The sequence below is a fragment of the Melanostigma gelatinosum genome (assembly GCF_949748355.1).
Source record: "Melanostigma gelatinosum genome assembly, chromosome: 9".
Classification (NCBI taxonomy): Eukaryota; Metazoa; Chordata; class Actinopteri; order Perciformes; family Zoarcidae; genus Melanostigma; species Melanostigma gelatinosum.
Window position 1 is genome coordinate 18,398,901 of NC_136642.1, and position 19,848 is coordinate 18,418,748.

General features: G+C 41.0%; 1 protein-coding gene across 5 annotated transcripts in view; it reads left to right on the forward strand.

Annotated features, from left to right (window-relative positions):
* LOC306781860 (RNA-binding motif, single-stranded-interacting protein 3-like) overlaps window positions 1–19,848 on the forward strand; it is a 110,647-nt gene that overhangs the window by 50,979 nt on the left and 39,820 nt on the right. For 4 of the 5 annotated variants that reach the window (XM_079274915.1, XM_079274914.1, XM_079274916.1 and 1 more), the window contains exons 4-5: window positions 278–369; window positions 451–501. In XM_079274915.1, coding sequence (XP_079131041.1) covers window positions 278–369; window positions 451–501 — 143 coding nt within the window. The remainder of the gene's footprint in view (window positions 1–277; window positions 370–450; window positions 502–19,848) is intronic. The other variant, XM_079274917.1, reaches the window with a different exon arrangement.

Consider the following 19,848-nt stretch of genomic DNA (forward strand, 5'->3'; position numbering starts at 1 on the left):
ACACCAATTCTGTTGATGTTCTGTGCTAAAAACACGTTTAATGGGGGGAACTAGCAGCTTTCAAAAGATACGTGACCTGACTTGATTGTGACACATTTACAGGATTTATGCAGCATTGAAAACAAAGCGCAGACACTGGCTGGTTCTGCTCAGCGATGTTCAGAACAACCGTAACTCATGTTCTTTATCTATTTATCCTTTTGTTTCCCCTCAGTTTGCTCCTCCTCCTCCTCATCTTCTTCTTCTGTGCTGTCTGTGTGTGTACGTGTATGTGCAGGCTATGGCTTTGTGGACTTTGACAGCCCTGCAGCAGCCCAGAAAGCTGTGGCCTCGCTCAAAGCCAGTGGAGTCCAGGCACAGATGGCAAAGGTAAGCTTCACCCCGCCCGCCACTCTCTGCTCCCCTTGTTGTTATTGAGGTGTTTGACTTTCGTGTGGTGTTGTACTCCAGGTCGACTTAATCACTGTCTGTATACCCTGGAGAAAGCCGATGGTGTCGAAGGTGAGGTTATTTGTGGTCACAATAATACTAGTGACATGTACCAACCGCATAGTGCGGTGGTGATAATCATAATAACCATCGCTGGATTCACTGCCTATCAAAGGCGAAATACATGTAGCTTTGGCTGAATTGTTGATGAGCTGAAAAAACTTTGATTTGTAGCGCGTCACGCCAGTCGGCCGTCAGTTTTGTAGCTTAATGTCACCGACTTCCATTGAAAATGACTTGCAGCATGTTGCTTTGTCGCTTGTGGTGTGAACGCGTGTGTGTGTGTGTGTGTGTGTGTGTGTGTGTGTGTGTGAGCGTGTAGCTGGCAGTAGTAGCCTATGCAGCAAAGCTGTGCCAAAACATGTGGGCCTTACCAGCACAATCCCATTATCCTTCAATGTGTGTGAGAAAAAAAGACACTGAATAGCTTGCCTTGCTTTCCGATTCATTAAAGCTGTATCGCTGCGTACTTCCTTTTATAAACGAGAGAGGAGTGCAATTAAAATGGGCCAGTCTTCGGGCACCAACAGCATCCCATTGAATTAAACAGCAGCAAGCCTCTGAGCCACCTTTGCCTCGCTCTTCTATTAAACCTCTTTTCATTAGACTTCCATCTCTTATTTTGTTCCTAACGGCTTGAGGGCTCATTTGGATGAGCAGTGTTGATGTGTTTAGCTGTTATTAAAGAGAGGAGAACCCTCGACTCCTTGGAGATTCAGTTTCCCTGAGGGATGGAATTGAGTGCAAAGAGTCAATTCCAAGTGAAATTACACACACTTCTTACTGTTTCATGAACTAATTATGAGCAGAGCTGCTGATGTCCCGGCTAACTTTCCTGAATCAGGTTGCTGGAGAAGGTCTCAAAAACACTGCTGTTGGATTTCCAGCTCGAGCCTCTAACATTTTGTAAGATGAGCAGCTTAATTGGGATTTGACAAAGTCTGGTTTCAACTCATTCAGTACCAATTAATCAGATCGTAGTGAAAACTCATGGCATGCCATTACCCACATCCTTCTCAGCGTAACGCTGAGGTTTTGTAGGTTAGCTGGGACAGAAACTTTTCTTCTTTGTTCTAATCTGCAAGATAGTTAAAAGCTTTTCCTCCACAAGACAGCAGTGGCAGTAGGTAGAGAGAAAAATAGGATTAGGTTTTGTGAAAGAGAGATGAGACATCTAAGAAATGTGAATATTGATTGCTTTTTGGAGAGGGGAGGTTTGAAGAAAGGTTTGGAGATAGAGCTCGACTGTATCAAAGACCTGAACTCACATAGCTCACACTCACATAAAAAGGCATCATATATATATATATATATATATATATATATAGAGAGAGAGAGAAATACAAAGGTTAACACATGTAGGAGCAACAGTTTTATTGCCTTGTAAAACTGTGTTTGAATGGTGTGAATGGTTTTTCTTTTAGTTATGGATTTGATGGAATGCAATATTATTAGGCACTAGTGAAAGTTGTTTTTACTTTTGTTCTTTTGTACAAAATAGAAAAATAGAAAAAGACAAGACGCTGTTGAGGTGCACATGTTTTACGGGAGAGTCTATCCTTAATTTTATTGACAAAATAATGAATACATTTGTGCATAATAGCAGTTACAGCAGAAGTAGTTGTATCCATGTTTTCAAGTAAACATCTGTTGGAAATCTGTGAAATAGAATCAGTTGTCACATCCTTAATCTGAACATTGTAACTGAATCAAAGCTCTATCAGGTGGAAATAGTAGATTAAATGATAATTTATCCACATAGCAGAGTTAACACCATTTCATTTCACAGCGCTCAAAAAGGGGGCACTATTCTCTTGAGTCAGTGTTAAAAGGTGTTGGAGCGGAAATCATTGACATCATTAAGTTCAAATTCATTAGAAAACACAAGTTACATAAGTCAGGGATTCCCAAAGTGGGGTGCGCACACCCCTGGGGGTGCGCGAGCTGCCTCTAGGGGGTGCGCGAGAGGAAAAGTGTAATGGCGGTCTGATGGTGTAATAATATTAAATATAAAAAAAAAATGTAATTTTAATTTAAAAACTGTCAGGTGGGACATCTGAAGCTATCAGTCGTAAAAGAGGAGAGGGACAGAGAGAGAGAGAGGAATCGGAGGCGAGGGGAACGGAGAGGTGCAGCACAGACAAATGGGGAGCACATCGGCCCATCGCGGAGTCAAGGTGAAAAAGAGGAAACGAGAGTGAGCATCAGACTGGGAAAAAAAAGAGGAAATATGATGAAAAGTATGTGTGTCTGGGCTTCACTTGGATTGGCAACGCAGATTCCCCAAAGCCACAGTGCGTGGTGTGCAGTGAGGTTCTGGCTAACAGTCTGAAGCTCTTATTTACGTCGCCACCTGAACACCAAGCATGCCAGTGCAAGTCAAAAGCCCCTTACATTGTTTATATCCAAATTGGAGGAGTTACAAAACAGCCAAAAACAACTGCAGTCTCATTCATGTGTTGGTCTATAAATGACGCACTACGGGCTTCATATCTGGTTACAGAATAGCGAGAAAGGGGCTACCGCACACAATCACTGAAGACGTGAGCTTGCCAGCTGCCAGAGAGATGGTGGAATGTATGATTGGGGAGAAAGAAGCAAACAAGTTGGACATGATCCCGGTGTCCAACAACACTGTGTCGCCGCATCGATGCTTTGTCCGAAGACATCCTGGCTTCATTAGTCGGTCATTAATTGTAAATTAAATGTGATAATCTGCCTCTGAGCCTGTGCGTGTGTCCTCGCATCCGTATTGCTCTTTAAAAGTGACGCCTTGTGTCACTGAAAGATATTGAAACTTTGTTGCAGTGTTTCAGGGCGTTTTCACACCTTCAGTTCGTTTGCTTTGTTGCAGTTGCTCCTTTGTTCGGTTTGTGTTCACACTGCAACATTTAACAGCGGACTAAATCTTGTAAACAAATGCCACGCGCGAGCAAACTGTTCTCTCATTGGTCCGATTCTTATGCGGCTATGAAGGCTTAAAAGGCTCTGTTGCTTCTTTTTTTTTTTTTTTATTAAGGGGGGGGGGGTGCGCAAACCCAGTCGGGATGTAGAAGGGGGTGCGCGGCCTAAACAGTTTGGGAACCGCTGACATAAGTGAATGATTTAGAATAATCAAATCTACCATACAAGAATATTTAACCAAGTGACGGGTGTCAAGAGAGGACCAGAGGCGTGATGAGTAAAACCAGGGGGTTATCATTTGGGCTTCAAAGGAGGAGAACATTCCAATGGTCACCAACGAACAGTGAACCCTGGGCCCAAACGTATAGTTGCAGGGCCACTGCTTCACGCAGACATCCTTGATCCTTGGAGTGCAGACTAAACTGAGGCCTGGCACTGTTCAATGAGTAGAGCATACGTCTTCTTCTCTGCCCAATTTAAGTTAAAATCATACAAGCCTAAATTATTTGACTGGAAGAGCTCATTAAGCATGAAGATTTTACTTCAAGTGAACACTGATTGGAGGCAACTGCCCGCCGTGCCAGAATGAGTTTTGAAGTGTGTGTGTGTGTGTTACAAGTTTGTGCACTTGTAACAATTTAATTATAAACACATTGGTAGCGGCAAGTTCTGTTCAGCTTTTGCAGAACCAGAGGATTCCTTCCACAACGCTTCGGAGCTCTGGAGTATCGGATGGAAAGTCATTTGAAGACACCAGGGCTACAAAGTGGTGTACCCAGGGATAACACCTACGGTAGTCTGCATCATGTGGCCAAAGCCAAACGGGCGCTTTCCTGATGTGTTGCTCATCGTGTAAGGGATGTGGGGGGTGCAGTACCTTAAAAATTGCTTGGATTACCAATAGGAGAGTGCGAAGCATGCAGTATATTTCACAGGTCTGAAAACCCAACTGCCAGCCTCAAAGTTAACCATGATTATAGTACCTTCCTGACATTACCCATGAATTAATTATAGCACAGATGAAGCAAGATTAGACTGTCTGGTGTAAATATAATTGTGAAACTTTTATCCATTAAACCCTGCAGATCGCACTGACATCTTCTTTGTGACAGTTGTATGTTTTGGGTGTGAAATAAACAAGATTAGGAAAATACAGCAACCCTAGATGTGCAGAGAGATGAAACTGTGTGTGTGTGTGTGTGTGTCACTTCCTCAGCCTTCTTGGTAATTACTGTTGACCTGAGAGATGATTACTGCTACAGCTGTACACTCCCCCTCTCTCTTGCCTGCTCACTCACAGCTACTTTTTTCTCTCTCCCTGCCTCGTTCTCACTTTCCCTGCTTGGATCTGTATCTTTACGGTGAAACCTCTTTTAACTAAGAAGCTAAATGTCAAAATGTTAGTTAAATGTTCTCATATTCCAAGGTTACATTCAGACTGCAGGGATATCCGATTTGTTTCTCCAATCAGACCATTAAGACAACCTGTCCATCATGTTATTTGCCAGTGACAAGATGGGATTAGTGTGTCCAGACTTCACCAGCCTCTCTGCATTGGTTTGCTGTGGTAATGACAAAGGCGTCAGTGACTACGTAGCAACACTGGTGACGCAGCTTTTTAACTCGAAAGCATGAGAAACAGTTGCGCTGACAAGTCTCCGTACGATTGGAGACGCAATTCAAACAACCTCTAGATGTGGTTTGGATTCATTTCACACACAAAAAAAACTCAGATCATGTTTTCTTTTTCTAAAATCGATATGGATACAATTTGAACATGACAAAAAATGGAATGTCACACTGGCAAGATCTTAAACTTCCTCAATTACTTAGAACACATATGTCATGAGTGTGTGTCTGTTTTAAATGTTTTTATATTACTTTCTATTCCATTCTTCATGCTTTTCCTTGTGTCCATGAATCCTGCTTTGATATAAACCAATTACCGGTACATGCTGGACTTAACGGAAAACAACTACTGGTCTGTTTTAGCGCCTGTGCGTGTGAAGTATTTATGAAATCTTGTCATCACAAAAGACTGGTGCTACCAGCTAACAGCATGTAGCATTGTTAAATGATTGTGTATTAATTCATATCAGGTGCTACTTCTACCATGCAAACAAAACAAAAAAACACTCGGCTACGGATATGAGCACTGTGTGTGTGTAGGTGTGTGTGTGTGTGTGTGTGTACAATAACAGTTACAGAGGACCAAGGTCACTATGCTAATTAGAGAGATGGTACCACTGGCAGTGACACTTCACACCTCCCTCCCTTTTCTCCCTTTTCTTTTTTTCTTCTCCCCTCCACTTCGTCCTTGGCACCGCCCACCTTTCTTTCCCCCTCTCTATTTCTTTCCCTCTTTTTTGGCCTAGTTTGTTCTCTTCATTTGACCCCCCCCCCCCCCCCCCCCCCACACACACACACCCCTCGCCTCTCTTTTTTTTTGGTCCCACCCCCTCCTCTTGTGTTTGTCTGCAGCAGGTGCTGCAATGCCTCCTCCAGAGTCATTAGTTGCAGGGTTGAGTGAGGACAGATCGTGAAGGATAGAGAGAGAAAGAGGAGGGGGGTCTGTGTGGGTCGAGAGAGGAAGGCTCGGTGTGATGAGAAAGAGAGAGAGGACACACACACACACACACACACATAAAGTAAACTTTGTTGCATGCCTGTCATGTATCAGCCCTGATTAAACCCTTTGGTTGGTCCAGTTGTGTGCTTTCTTTCTTGCTCATTGTCTTTCCTCTGTCTTGCGTGCGTGTCTGATAAAAGCCAGATGCCTGATGTTCTCTTGAAATGGTTGTCTGATGTATTCAGTGTGTGTGTACTAGCTTGCATCTGCCTGTATATGCCTGTATATTCTGTGTGTGTGTATTTGTCTGACAGCTGAGGTTAGTGATGGGACGAGGGAGACAACAGAGCCGACTGACATGTGAAAAGATGAGAGGAGACAAAACACATAGACAGGACAACGTGGGCATCGCTTTCTTTCTCACCTTTCTGCTTGTTTGTCACTCTCGTGTCTCCTTCTTTCTTCAAACTGTGCACCTTCTATTTTACCTTCTTTTTTTTTTTACTTTCCCTCATCTTTCACCCCTGTTTGTTCAGTTGTTTTTGTTTTACTTTGCGTGTTTCATCTTGCTCTCTTTCCCTCTTCGTGCCTTTCAGCAGCCAGATATACTACACTATCCTTTCAGCAGCCAGCATATATAACGTGGAATGTGGTGGCGCTCCGCTTTAGAAAGCAAACTCTGTGACAGACATACAGCATCTGAAAATAGGAAGACCAACTGTAAAAGTGTGGCTGTGATAATTGTCTGGTTTTATCATCTGTTGTGAATTTCAAAATGATCGTCCTATCCATCTTAACCGACTAAAGCATGTACATTACGAGAGTACACAGGGGCAGGGGAGACGTGTTGCTTAGATCTACCACTGCCAATGTTGTTTACACTGCAAGCTTGTCTCTGGACAGTTGAACAATATTCAAGGCGAACTGGAATTTTCTCTTTTTTGGGTAAGGAAGTATAAACTACCACAACTATGGGGATCATTTTAACATTTTTCGAAAAAGAGGATGAATTTGTTTTTGGACATGTTTGTGGAAACAGCCGGCGTTGGACATGCAGTAGGCCTATTAACTTCTGTTGTGTGCTTCTAAGTGGAGAATGCCATACTGTATGGAGTGGTCTCACCGACGTCACGATCTCCTTAGTTACGAGGTCGGTCGGCCATGTTGGAGTACATACAGATCCTACATGGCGGCGCGTAAACAAGGAAGTGCGGCGAAAATACCATACTTTGAATCACTGGATAGTGCATCAAAGGTTCGCTACCTGGCCAAATTGAAGGTTATTGGTAACTTGGATCCCTATACGATGAGTGCAGATCGTTTCAGTGCCGATCCTACTTATCTTCCATCGGTAAACTACGCCAACATCTACACGTATCTCGTGAACACCCCCAGTCCTTACACGAAAGACGAGTTGGAGTGCTACAAAGGGCTCGACGCTTATAATCAGTTTGTCAGTGGATGGGTCCGAGACGTCAAAGCAACGGTCGTCGAGAATTCTCATATCGTCATTGGGAGGGTAAATATATACAGATCTGGTCCGATATTTAGCAATATTCTATGTTTACTCAGCGCAAACAGACACGTGTGTTTGTTTACATTGTACGTGCATGTCATTGTGTGCAGGAATTCACTTTAAACTAACTCCTAACGTCACCCCCCCCCACACACATATATATATATATATATATATATATATATATATATATATATATATATATATATATATACATATATATATATATATACATATATATATATATATATATATACATATATATATATATGTATATATATATATATGTATATATACATATATATATATATGTATATATATATATATGTATATATATATATATATATATATATATATACATATATATATATATACATATATATATATATATATATATATATACGTATATATATATGTATATATATATATATGTATATATATATATATATATATATATATGTATATATATATATATGTATATATATATATATGTATATATATATATATGTATATATATATATATATATATATACATATATATATATATATATATATATATATATATATATATATATATATATATATATATATATATATATATATATATATATATATACATATATATATATATATATATACATATATATATATGTATATATATATATATATATATATATATATATATATATATGTATATATATATATATATATATATATATATATATATATATATATATATATATATATATGATCCGACGTTAAACTCATATCAAGCAATGCTGAGGCTGCATCTCTGTGTTTTGCCTGTTGTACGCGCTCGACACGTCTCTGGTACCGACTGCTGTCACGGGCCGATGAAGCTTCGGTAACCTTCTCATGTAAAAGTTTAATTTATATTTCCTTTATTAAATACTGTTCACAAACGAATTTGCAAATAAAATCACTGACCACTTATAAAGTGATCCGCACATACTCGAGTGTACGCCAAATTCCATTCCGTTATATCTCGAGAGATGCGTGACAGCCATTTCTCGCGACGTCGCTTGGATAGCTCCTTCGTGTCATTTCCTTGATGTGTAATGACCGCTGGCAAACGAAAGAATGATTTCTTGTCTCTATCAGCTCTGCTGCCACAACCAAAGACAGCACAAAAGTTTACCACCGATAGGTTATGCGACTCAGCCGTGCATGCCAGTGGCTTTGTGTGTACTCCAACATGGCCGACAGCTAAACTGTGACGTCACACGAGACCACTCCATAGTGCACAAATGTTGATGCAAATCCCCCCCACCCCCCCATTTTTAAACATCACACACCATTGCCTTTGAATTATTTCCTTTTGAAACATTTCGCATGACCCATAGTACTTATTTGTATTCCACTTCGAGAATAGAAGGTAGCAAACTAGACAAACCAGCTTGCACTCAGGCAGTAAGCCTAGCTTGTTAGCTGGCTAAAGTTCCCATATAATGTTATTTTTGGGCTTCTCAGCAGTGTTCATCCTACTGTATACATGGGAGAATGTCTATCATGGCGTGGACTGTCTCACTTCCATGGGTCGAGATATGGTGATGGTAAAACTCAGCACTCACACATTACCTCATGAATAACACACAGATGGCACTGGTCAAAACAAACACAGCAGAAATGTAGCCTCCTTTAAAAGGTGCACTCAGTGCAGCACAAATCTGCAATGACCATTTCTGTATTGTGTGATTGAATGAATACAACCAGTGCTGTAAAACGTCGTCAAACTGACTTTGTTGAGACTCAAAAACAAACGTCGATGTAACGTTATTCAAGCATTGTGCTCCAAGTCGTTGTATAATACACTTGTGCTAAAACAAAAAGGTAAACTCACCAAGCTGTCTATAGCCGCTTGGCAGCGGCGAAGTACAGCAGTGTTTGCACTGGTAGTTCTGTTAGCTGTTAGCGGTTAGCCAAGCACACCATCCAAAACAACAACAGCGTGCATATATAATACCAAACCAAATGTCGTTGTATCACTACAATGACAATAAAAACCTCTTTATCGTCATCTTGTCTTTATTGTATGTGTCTCTGGGCGCAGAGTAGCGGCTGAGGGTCGTGGATGCACTCAGCTGTGCTGTCACATTTTGTAACACATTTTTAAATAGATATGAAATCTATTATGTAATCCTAGATAAGATATTTGATTAATTAAAATGTTTCTTTTCTTCCCCATGTGCTCCATCCTTGTGTCTGGTTCAAGGCAGAGTTGACATTGTAAAAGACAGAAAATGAATCACATTCAGTTTGTGGCGTGGAGGACAGCGGAGTGGCCAAGGACGTGTGCATGCATGTGTATTCACAGCAAACTCCAACGTAAAAAAAAATGAATGAGTGTGCCTGCACATGCTGTACCCCTCTGTGTGAACCTCTGTCTTTTTGTGAGGCCGGACCACCTCTGGTCCAACAAAAGCAGGAGGACGACAATGGGGAGAAGGAGGAAAGAAAGGAAGAGAGAAGAGAAGGGTGGGAGGGAGCCTCGTAAGTGAAACCCAATCGAATTAAATGTAATCTGGCCTGAATGCGCACAACCATCAGCTGCTCTCCAATCTTATTAACCCTGCATTACCAGCCCTGGGTTGTGTGTATGTCTGTGTGTGCAGGTGGCTTTTTTATGTCAGTGTGTGTGGAGGAGGGAGAGAGATGGAGCAGTTAAGTGGATGAGTGAGAAAAGAAAAGGAAGAGATGGATGTGATGGGAGGAAGAGAGAGTGTGAGAGGCAGGGAGATGGAAAATGAAGATGAATAAGGGTGTGTGGGTGATTAATGTGCCTCTGTGGCATTGCTAATGAAAAAAAATACATTTCTCATCATAACAGTAATCACTATAATTTCTGGTGACACTTAACAGTTTCTTGATTTTGCTGCATTAACTTGTGTACCATACCATTACAAGGGATGGCATGCGGACAAAAATCAGGGATATAATGCTGCAGCCACAATTTAAGTCTGAGTGATTAGCCTAACATACTTAATAGGGTGTGACCAAACTGTGTAAACACGAGGAGTACAAACTCAAGAACATTTATGCCTTGAGTATAATTAGCAGTTGTTAGCTACCAGTGGGCCTCTTGTTTAATAACATACACATTTCAGATTCCTAGCACAGAATTAAAGGCTAGTTCAATTCTGCTTCTGAAAAATGATGTATCACTGCAGGATGAGACACTGCATCATTGAAGTGAAGACAATAGGAAACAGGCACGTGAAAGAACAACTATTGTGTGATTGCTTTAACTAAGTGCTTGTGTTGCTGCTTTTTATAGTACTTTATGTTACCTTGCATACATAATGATAGGCTGCTTGGACTCTTCAGCACAGAAAGAGACGTAATAAGTTCATTTGAAATGGAGCCCTTCAGAAATGTATTTAGCCAAATTCAGAAATATTCTGCCAAAAGCCATCCAAAAGTTCCCAACTCATAAATACTTCATGCAGTGTGGTTATTAAAAATGATAATTGTAGTACTTAAGGCAGGAGTTGTGCCTTTTCTGAGATGCAGTTTGCCAGAGCTGTCAGAAGCAAAAAGGTTGACAGACAAACTTAGGGTAGCCAGACAGGAATAATGTCACAGAGGACATCATGAATACAGTTAAATTGGGATGTATGCAATCTGCTTCATCTGTTTTATGTCGTTTGACAACATCTTTCTTCCATGTGTGTGCAATTTTCCCAAAGATCGTTTTACTGAGACACGTTCTTTGAGTTCTCTTTGAGTTCCCCGTCTGTTAAATTCAATCAAAAGTTTACGGCGGCTGGAAATGTTCAAATGTACCACGTCCTGTGTACCAAAGGGTGGTTTTGTTTTTAGAAAGGTGCTGACTACAACCTGCAGAGATCAACAAAACAGACATTGTTTTATATGAAGAGGTCCCGGGTTGTTAATTTAAGTCAGATGATTCATTTTTTTTACACCTCATAATGTGCCAATGTCTCTATGGACAGCAGCAATTAACACACTGAATTCTGCTCTTCTCTGCATCAGGCCTGAGAGCAGAAACGGAGCAAAAATAAATCTGGGTGGTGGTTAAGTGGTGATGACTGCACTCTGTAAGGAATCGTCCCAAGAGCTCCAAAGCTACATTTTGTATTTGAGGGAAAAGCTTTGAAAACGTAATGTTTTTAGACTTTTAAGGATCTCCGCTGCTTTATGAAGAACCTTCTCTTTTTTTAGAGCGAGTATGGTAATATGGTCCAGACTCCGGCATAGAAAAAGTACGACAGCAGAAAATCAGCATCAGGGCCATGATGAGGTCATGTACAAGTATAATATAAGTCCACACTGCAAAGTCAACACAGTTAATTATAAGACTAAATATAATGTTGTTCATGTAGTCATGTTTTCTCAACGTATATGAACATAAACAAAATACATAAGAGGCCATGGAAAAAATGTCTCCCCCATGCCGAATTAGTATGCTAATAGCAATACAACATAGTGTGTGAAATGGATTCAAACCCAAGTTTTTCCCAACACGAGCACAAATACACCCAGAATAAGTTAAGGGTAGATTCCGAAACAAATGTAGTCTCTAATTTGGAAGTGGATGAAAGCATTACATTTCCATAGCTTCATATTTCCACAACACAAAGCAGTAGGCTACAACGATAGCATTGTGCTATCATTTTAGAAGAAAATTAGATAACGAGCTTCTATGGGGCATTGTTATGTTAAAATGAGGTGTTTTCTTTTTTCAACTGGTGAATGCCGCATTTAGGCTTGAAACCCTTCATATTCAGTATCACTCCAGCATTACCCTAGAGGGGATGGAAAACAAAGAGCAATAAGGGAAATATTGCTACGAACAGAGGAGGAATAGAGTAGGCAGCTGGAGAGTGGGGGTGGTGCTTGGTTTGATGGAGCTGGGTAGAGAACAGCTCTATAAGGACGGAGATAACTGGAAAACACTATAAAACGCCTCTCCTCACATTATTTCCCTCTGTGGAATTAGCCTTTGAGTGGGCTGTTGGAGCGAGGGTGGGTGCATAGAGATTGATGGAGGGAGGGTGTGGGAAGCCCAAACTGTACTGAGGGAGGATGGAGAGAGATGGAGTGAATATGGAGTGGGCAGCTTGAACTCTGAGAGGGAGGAATCCAGAGTGATCAAGTACAAGGAGGAAGTAAAGGAAGGAAATAAAAGGCTCGAAGAAACGAGGGGGGTTGATGAGGAAAAGAGTGTATTCCTCACACACACTGTGGAATACATATGAATGAAGTATATAAATGGTAGTAGGAGCGGCTGACTGAAATGTCCCTAGTCTATGGGGACACGATATGAAGTCTATTTTCTGATTGGCTGTCTGGTGCCCACATCTCTCATTGTTATTAGTGGCCAGGCATGCTTGTTGTTCATCATTGGGCAGACAGCAGAGTCGGCTAGATTCAAAATCCGATGGCATAATTCAGCCATCGATCAAACTTTGTGGACAGCAGTAGCCAAACTGCTCCTCCAGACAGAGAGAGAGAGCTCTCAGAGTAGAATATCACAAATCAAATGCTGTAACCTTTTAGTACGTTAGAGTCTGCACATGCCCACTGAAAACCAATGAGGCCCTTTCCTCTTGCCGTGCCTATCAGCCTGTCTACTCTGCCTCTTCAATTGTCTTTCTTTTTTCTTTGTTTTCTTCTCTTTCATTTTCTTTCAATCACACATCCCCATTCCACTTCTTCCTCTTGAGAAGTTTCTCCGCTGAGTTCCTCAGGGTCAGTTGTCTTGTCGATCTAAACGGGGATGCTCCAGGAATCATGATGATGGTTGAGTGAGACGCCTGCAATGAAAGATTTGCATGTGTATGTCTCTGAAGTACGTCTCTGTAGCTTAACATTCAAGATATGAGCAGCACTTTATAATTCAGCAGTAAAGGATCCGTGGTTCCAGAGAAAACTGTGGCACTAACAGGCAAAGGTCTTCCAAAGAGAAAAGCCGCCATTGCCGATCTTTGCTCTTCTTTCAGTGAAGAAGTACTCTCCAGCTGTATGTAACTAATGCTATTGTAGCATCCGCTGCTAACCTCTTAGTCGTGATTGTTGTCAGATGTGTCGTCTAAACCATCTCCGTAGCTCCCCACAGGACGGTTATTGGTCCGTGCTCTCGCTAGCCGGACACATATGCATTATTTGATGCCTGACAAGATGGATTTCCATGTGATATGTGATCCTGCAAGTCTCCCATGATCTTACAAAAATTGTACACATATACACTATTTTCTAAATTATAAATTCGAATGAAATCTGTGCACAGTAAGGGTGAACTGATCTTTTAAATTCATTCAGATAGATCGGAGTTCGGATTGTACCAGCTTGCTCTGAACAAAGTAATAGCGTGTTAAGCCATTCATTATAAAGGCTTTAAAATACTATCCAAAGGACTATATTCTGATTGATAATTCTTGGATCAGTTAAACTTCCCTTGTTCCACAAGGAATTGTAGAAATATCAACCATTCAGACTTATAAATCAAAAGAACTCAATCATCACGTTGCAGAACATTGTTCTTAGCCACTACTGAAGTGATTTCATTGAGCCCCCTACAGTAAAGTCTCTTTAGCACAAGAGTACCAGTGGGCCAGTTTTGGTAAGCAGAACTGGTGCTGCGGGATGAATTTCTGTGACTGGGAACACTGACGCTGTTTTTTTTTTTTGGGGGGTATGGGGTATGTTTTGCTCAGTCCCCGCGGACCGGCTCCATCTTCGGTAATGATCCTTTCGCAGGTTCACCTACGGAAACCTTGTTACGACTTTTCCAGGCTCAGGTGTACAGAAATACATTCACGATAACACTCAAAGTGATACATTTAATGTCAATTTATTTGACTGACACTGATTGGTCCGTGTTCTGGCTTACTGAAACAAACGCATCACTTGAAGACTGATGGATTTTCGTATGATGTGAGATCTTGTGACATTGTGAGAATCCAGCTTATTGTGCAGTTAAAAACTAAGACTGCTTTTAAAAAATAAATACAGTGATAAATCTGTACAATATGCACTTTTGCAGGTTTACCTTCATTTTACAGCTAAAAATTAAAATAATAGATTGTGACTTGAGCTTAGAAGAACCAATTGACTGCCACCGGCAGACCATTTTCAGGAACATTCACATTCTGACTACAGAGGGCAAATTGGACATTAGCAGCCATGGTCCACCGAGTGGATAAAAATTCCTGGCTGCTCTTATGAATGTTAAATATAGAGGTGCTTGGGTCTATGCTTGCACGCTATTACAGTAAATCATAAGTAATTTCTTCTATTCTGTGTGTGGGTGTGTGTGTGTGTGTGTGTGTGTGTGTGTGTGTGTGTGTGTGTGTGTGTGTGTGTGTGTGTGTGTGTGTGTGTGTGTGTGTGTGTGTGTGTGTGTGTGTGTGTGTGTGTGTGTATGCCTGTGGGAGTGAATGTACAAGCGTGTGTGTTGGGGATAAGGTCATTATTAATATGTTGACTGGTTTGTGATGGGTTCTTGTTTTATCAGATATTATATTGGTAAATTTGGGGTTATGGGGTTATGGCACTGCTGGGAGCCGAAATAGAGCACCGGCCAGTTTGTCCCGGGTGCTCGTATGACGGAGCTTTAACGAGGCTTTGTCTAAGGAGGACACTAAAGTTGCTCAATTTGGTTGGTGTTAAGAACCCTTGTTAGAGCCTAATGGCTTCGTAAGAGGGGCGGATGTGGTTTGTACAGGTGAAATGAAAAGATGAACGTGAGTGTGCTATCATGACGTGTCCTTGCTGGAGGATATGATGGTAATTAGGTTGCTGTTTTCTCAATGGTGTTACAGAAATGGGCCTACTTAACCTCTTGGCAGTGTGTGTGTGTGTGTGTGAGCACTTACCGGAGATGAAACAGTTTGATGCCGATGTCTGTGCATGTGCATGTGTCTTTGCATGAGTGTGTAGGAGTGAGTGTGTGTGGCTGCCCTTTAGTATTTGCTGACTCAGGCTGGTTTTCCCTTTCTAAAAGTAAATAACCTTGGTCCGCCAAGCTGTCAGTTGGCCCCACGGTGCCCTTCTCCCAACATTTAAAGATGGCGGGAAAATCTCTGCTCTCACATCTGAGCTACACAGCAACACACACAGCTCATCTACAGAGAGCCTGCGTATACGGCAAAGAACTTGTATCTTCAAAAAGCCACCTTCTGTTGAAAAGCTGGTACAGTTTACACGCTTTTATTCTCTGCCAGCATATTAAATGAATTCCCCTACATATTGCTCCATGTTGCTTTGAATGTGTCGTCTGTAGCACAGAGACTGTTCTTCAACCAGAAGGGATCGGGTTCAAACTCACACACGTTTGATGAAGGATCCTTTGCCAAACTTAGAGTCTGATCCAGTGGCTACATTTATTTTTAGTTTTTCATATGAATGAATGAATGAATGAACACAGTCGAGAGGTTTATTTTGAAGCCTGGGATCTTAGTTCATCACTGGAGAGGGGCTGTGAATATTCACTCTGTAGATATCATTCACCATTCAGCATAACGGCAGCCAATGGAAAATCAACATCTCACTGAGCGAATCCCAATATTTAGTTTTGAAATCCAGGCCAGTGATTTCTGTACGGCCAAAGCAAAGCAAGCCGATCCAAACCAAAGCACAATTTAAGAAAGGAATAAAGTTGGCAACGCTGTTGAGTCACATAACTGTTTTTGTGTTTAGCTGTTTTTGATATTGCTGAAGTACTGTGGATGTATATCTTTGAGAAATTATGTTTGTGCACTACCTGTTAACCTCTCCAACCCTTGCCTTTCCTTTACTTTAAGCCCCTATATTATCTCTGTCTCTATATTTCTGTCCATCGATGGATCTATTGTTTATCTCCCTCCTCATAATGTAGTCGGTCCGGCTTTATCTACTTCTAGACTTTATCTACTTTATCTACTTACAATCCCATACAAGGGCTGGGTAACTGCATTGAACAAATCAACAACTGGATGTGCCAGAATTTTCTTCAATTAAACAAAGATAAAACAGAAGTAATTGTTTTTGGTACCAAGGATGAACAATTGAAAATCACCGCTCAGCTTCAGTCACTGATGTTAAAACCCACAAACCAAGCCAGAAATCTAGGTGTAGTTATGGATTCAGACCTCAACCTGAACAGCCATATCAAGACAATTACAAAATCAGCCTACTATCACCTGAAGAATATATCAAGGATGAGAGGACTTATGTCTCAACAGGATTTGGAAAAACTTGTCCACGCATTTATCTTCAGCAGACTGGACTACTGTAACGGTGTGTTTACAGGTCTCTGTAAAAAGTCCGTCAGAAAGCTGCAGCTGATTCAGAACGCTGCAGCTCGAGTCCTCACTAAGACCAGGAGGGTGGATCACATCATTCCAGTTCTGAGGTCTTTGCACTGGCTTCCTGTCCAACAAAGAATTGACTTTAAAATCCTGCTGTTGGTTTACAAAGCACTGAATGGTTTAGGGCCAAAATACATCTCTGATCTGCTGCTACCTTATGAACCATCCCGACCCCTCAGGTCGTCTGGGACCGGTCTACTTTCTGTTCCAGTCAGAACTAAACATGGAGAAGCAGCGTTCAGTTTTTCTGCTCCACATATCTGGAACAAAGTCCCAGAAAGCTGCAGGTCTGCTGAGACCCTCAGCTCATTTAAATCAAGATTGAAGACTTTTCTGTTTGCTGCTGCCTTTAATTGAACCACATTCAATTCATATATTAATCAATTTCCTGCATTTCTGCATTTTACTACTGCATTTTATTTCTTGCACTGTTTTTTAATGTTTTAATGAATGTTCTTCATTGTTTTTAAATCTCCTTTTCTTTTGCCTTGTGTTTTGATGCTTTTAATGGTTTTATGTGAAGCACTTTGAATTACCTTGTTGTTGAAATGTGCTATACAAATAAACTTGCCTTGCCTTGCCTTGCCTATCGTCATATTCTTCTCACCAGTTGTTATATCCCCCCGGAGGTTAATCCCTCCGGTTTCAAATAGAGATAACCATGGCAACAGGCCACGGCTTTTAGAGCTTTTGGGTCTGTGGGACAAAGGCATCGATCAGGCTGAAATAGTGTCAGGTGTAGAGTGCAAAAACACACAACGTGCACACTTTTTTGCATGGAGGCAGAGCATCCACTAACCCTGACTTTGCTGCTCAGTCACTCATATTACACTGTGTGAAAATCAACCAGGTACACATGTGGCTGCCGATGTTAAATCGATACATTGTTAAGTCGAACAAATCCCCGGAGAGGAAGTGTTTAAAACGGTGAAGACAGAAACAGGGAGGACATGAACAATGCTATTAAAGGTAAATATAACTTTAAAGCTTCCCTCTATGACATTCACTCATTCCATGTTCAGGGCCGTGTGGAGGCAATAGAAATTACCTGAATTTTGAATTTAGCACCTTCAATAGCCATGTGGGATGTTTGAATAACAAATGAGTGATGCATATTTGAGCTGTGAAGTTCTCTGATGTGAAGCCCAACAGTCACTAGGAAAATGCGTGCAGGCAAAATAACCTTTATTATTATAATTATCTTTATTTTGATTGCACCCTGGACATTTTATCAACAAACAAATAAATTCACACGTATTCACCCGCACACACACACACACACTTGACCTGTCTGGCTGAACTGCAACGTGACAGATGTAGTGAGAACATCACAGTTGATGAAAAAGATATTTTATTGAAGTGTAAACCAGTATTTCTCTCCTCCAGGACTTTATTGCCGAGGCTAGCAGGTGTGGGTGGACATGGACAGCTTAACTCCCCAAAATACAGCAAGTCAACCAGCGCTTGTGTAGCTTTTATAAGTGCTGCAAGTGTTATATGCCCTTGGATGATATGACAGTCTCATTTTTAGACATTTACTGCAGCGCAATTAAGGTGAATAAGTGCGTAACCTTTGCCTTAAAGCCCTTCATTTAGACTGTAGCGTTTGCAATTGTTTTCCACAAATGTTCAAATGCAGGAAACAACAGATGCATGGTTGTCTTTCTTCAGTCATCACCAAGACTGGGATGGAATTTGAATCTGAAAATATACTTTTTTTAAATCGCATTTCCCCGCAATTATTTTGCCATGCATGCATGTAACATGACACAATGGGAACACCAACTTTGGTCAGACTCACATGGCTCTTTCTTCTCTCTGAGCCAATGTGATTCTTGTGTCTGAGCCAGCGCTTTGTGTTCTAATCACTGCAGTGCCGAGAGCACAAAGTACTCCTCCCCTGCACTTAACGAGAACTTTTTTTAAATTTTGCAGTTTCCCTTTAATTTGTTTTCTCTCTGGCTGTGACTCTTAACTTCATTTCCCAATAATTTGTCTGAGGACAAGCCTCATGCCATTAGCAGGGGGGGGAAGACGCCAGAGAGAGAAGAAAAAAACACTTTCATTCAATAAGTTTGTCGAAAAACTTTCATTACTAATTTTCTCTTTTCTTATCCGAGAAAGTGCTTCCTCAATGATAATCCAGCAGGCCTTCTGGTTTATTGCATTTTTCTAATGAAATGCTCGGATACAGACAGGCAATCAAGGAGCAATTCGGTGAAAGGAGAAGAGAGAAAAGGGGAAACAGAGGACGTAGTATGTGAGTCGTTTTAGGGCCAGAGCTTAACTTGCTTTTAAACTGTTATAGTAGGAAGTGTGGGTCATGGAGTAGGTTGCAGATGGTGCACACAGGATTGCAGGGTTTGAGTCTCTCTCTTGACCAGCTGACCACTTCTCCCCACCCCCCATTTCCTGTCACTTTCTTCAAGATACTGTCCGATAAAGCAGAACAACCATCACCGTGCAAAATGACGACTTTAGCAAGAAGCTATCGGACTGTTGATGAAAAGGACAGCTATCCAAAGTCACGCTTGAGTCAATTATTGTTGCTCCAAACAAAAAGTAGGATGTCGACATTATTGAATCAAGTAAAAACCACGTGATTTGTTTTAATCGTCTGTTTGTATCAGAGAGAATAAGAAGGACCATTTAACAAAACGGACACAGAAATCAGTTGGCAATACTTCAGTTCAAATCTGTTTTGATTTTTCCATTCAAATACATTGACCCAGGAATCAATTTTGGTCTTCTTTTATTCTCTATATCTCTGCTGCCACTGGGCCTCATGAAAGACTGAAAGACACACGATCCATTTTGTATTTCTCTGATGATGATACACCACTTTGTATGGACCTAAAACCTGGTCAATTAGTCAATGTAACACACAATATGGTTGTTTATCCTCTGGAAAACATTTGACTTGAACCTTTCTTGTGAAAACATTTGGCTTTTTATTTCACTTTGTTTGCACTTTTGCAATCGTGCTGCTCGACTTTTAAATAATTCCAAGAGACATGAACATATTATACAGATTCTTA